The following is a 4201-nucleotide window of genomic DNA, read 5'->3' as shown; positions in this document are numbered from 1 at the left end:
GCATGCATTGATTGATGCTTCAGCTCAGTTCAGTAGTTGGACTTGGATGGGACTTGACGTTCACGGTGGGAGAGGCAGCAGCAGCTAGCCAGAGCCAGCGATGAACCGTCTTCCGGTCAAAATAAACGGCGACGGGCTAGTGCCTAGTGGCCTACACACTCTCCTCTGGGCTGCCGCCCACGCGGTGCCACTAGCATCGCTCTCCTCACTCCGCCGCGTTCAAATTTTTGAATAGGCCTCTCTTCTCTCGCCAACCTCCACCACCGCCCGCCACCAATCGGCTCGTTTCGCCTTCAACTCCGCCGATGTCTCCGCGCACGCTGCCGCCACGGCCGCCGGGCCCGACGCGGCGCCTCACGATGGCGCCCAGCCCCGGCCCCAGCACCGGCGCGGTGCCCGCCTCCAAGCGCCGCCTCGACTTCCCCCAGGCAGCCGCCGCGGCCACGCCCCCGCGCTCGGCCAAGCGCCGCCGCCCCGCCAACCTCTTCGCGGCGGAGGACCTGGTCCAGCTGGTCGGCAGCATCCGCCGCGACCTCGCCCGAGTCCACGCGGGCACGCCCTCCGCCTCCACTCGCAGCCTCCTCCCCCGCTCCCCGGCCACACCGATGAGCAGGAGCGGCAGCCACCTCCTCCTCCGCTCCCCGGCCACCCCGAAGAGCACCAACACCCGCCTCCTCCTCCATTCCCCGGCCACCCCGAGGAGCGCCGCCCGCCGCCTCCGCGTCCCCACCGCCGCAGCGCGACAGGAGCGCCCGGTCGAGGCGGTCGCGCGCATCCGCACCCTCGCCGACGGCGGCGCGGAGTCCGCTCTGGAGGTCGTCGGCAGCGGGACGTCGGTGCGCGTGCGCCACACCGGCGCGTGCCGCGAGTTCGCGCTCGACGGCGTGTCGGCGTCGGCGGACGAGGGCCTGGAGGCCTTCTACGCCCGGTTCGTGCGGCCGAGGGTCGAGGGCGTGCGCGCGGGCGCCAAGTGCACCGTCATGGTCTACGGGCCCACGGGCTCCGGGAAGAGCCACACTATGTTCGGCTCGGACGAGCAGCCCGGCGTCGTGTACCGCGCGCTCACGGACGTCCTAGAGGGAGGCGGCGACGGCGACGGCGAGAGCCTCGTGAGGGTCTCCGTGCTCGAGATCTACAATGAGCAGGTCTACGATCTGCTCGCCGGCAGCGGAGGAGCCAATCCCAAGGTCACACTAAGTGTCACTTCTGCTTTTTCTTACATTTAACATGAAGGTTTTAGGTTTATGCGTAGTACAATGAGTCCATTACAAGTGGGTGTTCGTTGTCACGTACTTAAGTTGCCCGATTATTCAGGGACACTCATAGTAGTATCACTGGAGGCCAATAGCTGTCTGCTGTCAGGCCCCAAGGATTGGTGTACACCTGAATTTGTTGTAGCATGAATCTTCAGAAGCCAAACTTGAGCCGACGAAATACGTCAACATCTATCTTGTCAGGGAGTGTGGATTTGTAATAGGAACAAAAGCCAGGAATGCATGGGAGGGTGAATCTATAATGCAGTCAAGTGTGTGGCGATTGAATCTATATAATACATATACCTGGCAGCAAGGCCTGAATTTTGTGATACTGATGCATACGAGTGTCATTTTGTAAAAGGAACTTTTGGGTTGATATAATTTTGTTGAATCTTTTCAATGCACTATGTACAGGTAAGGCTAGAACTGATGGGAACAAGAGCCAAGAATGCAACATATATATCTGGAAATGAAGCAGGGAAGCTATCAAGAGAAGTCGCCGAAGTGGAGAAGCGGCGTGCTGTGAAGGGCACGAGCTGTAACGCGAGGAGTTCGCGGAGCCACTGCATGGTTGTTCTTCTGACTTGTATATGTGCTTGTAGGCATGCTGTTTATAAGATATATGCCTTCTCATGGGCTTTGCTTTGTGTTGCTTGTGCAGATAGTCTTGGATGTGCCGTCGGTGGGAGGAAGGCTCATGCTTGTGGACATGGCAGGCTCTGAGAACATAGAAGCTGCAGGCCAAACTGGACATGAAGCCAAATCTGAGGTGACACCTTAACAATTTAAGTCTTTTTCCAGTTTCTCGCTGAAAAAAATGACCAGCATGTTACTGCAGTTGAATAATTGTTATGAACCTGATGTAGTAGAAGAAAATTAACTCATGTTGAAGGACTGCATGAACATATTTTAGCAGCTAACCGGAGTAATGAACTGCAACGGTATACAAATTCTGGTTAGACAAATAGCAACTGCATGAACATATTTTAGCAGCTAACCGGAGTAATGAACTGCAACGGTATACGAATTCTGGTTAGACAAATAGCAACTGCATGAACATATTTTAACAACTCATGTTTATGAAGCCAAATCTTTACGGATAATTATAACTGAATTATGTTTTCAGTTTCTCTTTGAAAAATTGATCAGCATATTATTGCAGTTGAATCATTGGTATGTAGCTGGTATGCATTTTTCACAGCTTGTAGCTGATATATATATGCTAGAAGAATTATCCATGACTTATTTGTAGCAGCTGAGCTAACTAATAAGCTGGAACTTGCAAATCTGAGATGTGCATTGTTACAGAGCATTATAACTTTTTTTTGCGGCGTTACAGAGCATCATATCTGAAGTATGTTTTTCAGTTTCTCTTTGAAAAAACGATCGGCGTCTGTTGCAGCTGAGCTAACTAATGAGCTGCAACTTGCAAATTCAGTTAATAATTTTGTTGCACACCTGCTTCATAACACTGGTTAGTATCCAGTTAATAAATCTGAGGTGCGCAATGTTACGGATAATTATAACTAAATTATGTTTTTCAGTCTCTCTTTGAGAAAATAATCGGCATGCTATTGCAGTTGAATCATTATTGTGTAGCTGATATGCATTTTTGACAGCTTGTAGCTTATATTCTACAAGAATTTACTCATGATTAAACACGCCATAACATATTTGTAGCAGCTGAGCTAACTAATGAGCTGCAACTTGCAAGTTCAGTTAACAGTTTCTTGCACGTTTGGCTTGCGCAGACGGGAAGAATTAATCAAGCGAACACGACGCTGAAGCGGGTGGTTGAGTCGATTGCCAACGGTGACTCACATGTCCCATTCCGGGACAGCAAGCTCACAATGCTACTACGGGTACGGGATAACCACACGTCGTTCCTAAATGGAATTTCAGGACTCATTCGATGACGAGGGATCCAAAATCCTCATGATCCTGTGTGCAAGCCCTGACCCAAAGGACCTCCACAAGACGATCTCCACCCTGGAGTATGGAGCCCGAGCGAAATGCACCCGTGCAGCAGCTCACGCCTCGACGCCGTCGGGCAAGATGAGCTCCAAAGACGCCAGGTACGAGATGCGGTTGAAGGACGAGGAGATTGCACGTCTGAGGATGAAGGTCAGGTTGATGGAAGCAGCCGCGAAGGAGGAAGAGATCCGCGTGAAGGCCGTAGATGAGGAGACCCGGGTACTGAGAAGTGAGATGAGGATGATGGAAGAGAATATGCTTATGCAGCACCAGGAGCTCCTTGCTGTGAAGCAGTGGCTGCAGCAGGTGGAGCGCGAGAAGCTCGACGTGGAGGATGAGTCGCACCTGGCCTGGAGGGTCATGATGAAACTTGCAGTCTACTTGCAAAACCTGGGCAGCCCACTTGAGTGATGGAGAGGTCTAACTGTCTAGGAAGCTCTGTTGCTTTCAGTGTTCTTTCTGGTAGGGTTGTTTCTTTTGGGTGGTGCTTCAGGACATCTAGGAGAAGATGTGAGTAGTTGACTGTTGCTATATCTACCTTATTTTGGGTTCAACAACATGCTTGCTGCTGCTATGTTTGTAGGAGTTCATGTTAAATTGTTCTCATTGCACGTAAAACTGTGCATGATAGTTTTACGTTGTTGCTCCAATTGCTCATATTTTAATAGTTCTTAGAGGGGGTATTAGAATTGCTTCCGGTTGATTTTAGAGCCTGAAATCTGTTGGTTTTATTGAAAATGGATTGAGGAACACATGCAGTAGTACCTCCATTTGATATATAAATTGGCAGTTTTGAATCACTTTTCGAAGTGTTTATGTTTTTAGAACCGGTATCTTTCACTATAGAAGGTGTACACTGGTTGTTTTTAGAGTTGATAATACCTATCTTGTTCTTTCATCTTACTTGGTGATTTATGACTGAATGTACACAATAACAACTACTTAAGGTTGCACGACGAGGGACTTCAAAT

The 4201-nt window shown here is 50.4% G+C and overlaps 1 protein-coding gene across 1 annotated transcript; it reads left to right on the top strand.

Moving 5' to 3' along the window:
- Window positions 1-305: 305 nt before the first annotated feature.
- Window positions 306-3727, top strand: LOC125513001 (kinesin-like protein KIN-10A). Its single transcript, XM_048678049.2, has 5 exons — window positions 306-1187; window positions 1671-1826; window positions 1918-2025; window positions 3008-3118; window positions 3159-3727. Exons 1-5 carry the CDS (start codon window positions 306-308, stop codon window positions 3639-3641), a joined length of 1740 nt encoding a protein of 579 aa, XP_048534006.2. The 3' UTR covers window positions 3642-3727.
- Window positions 3728-4201: the final 474 nt, after the last annotated feature.

Source organism: Triticum urartu, chromosome 6A (genome assembly GCF_056163025.1).
Source record: "Triticum urartu cultivar PI428250 chromosome 6A, HENAU_Tu73, whole genome shotgun sequence".
In the NCBI taxonomy this organism is placed as follows: domain Eukaryota; kingdom Viridiplantae; phylum Streptophyta; class Magnoliopsida; order Poales; family Poaceae; genus Triticum; species Triticum urartu.
Note: the sequence above shows the minus strand (reverse complement) of the source record. Positions and strands in the feature narration are given on the sequence as shown.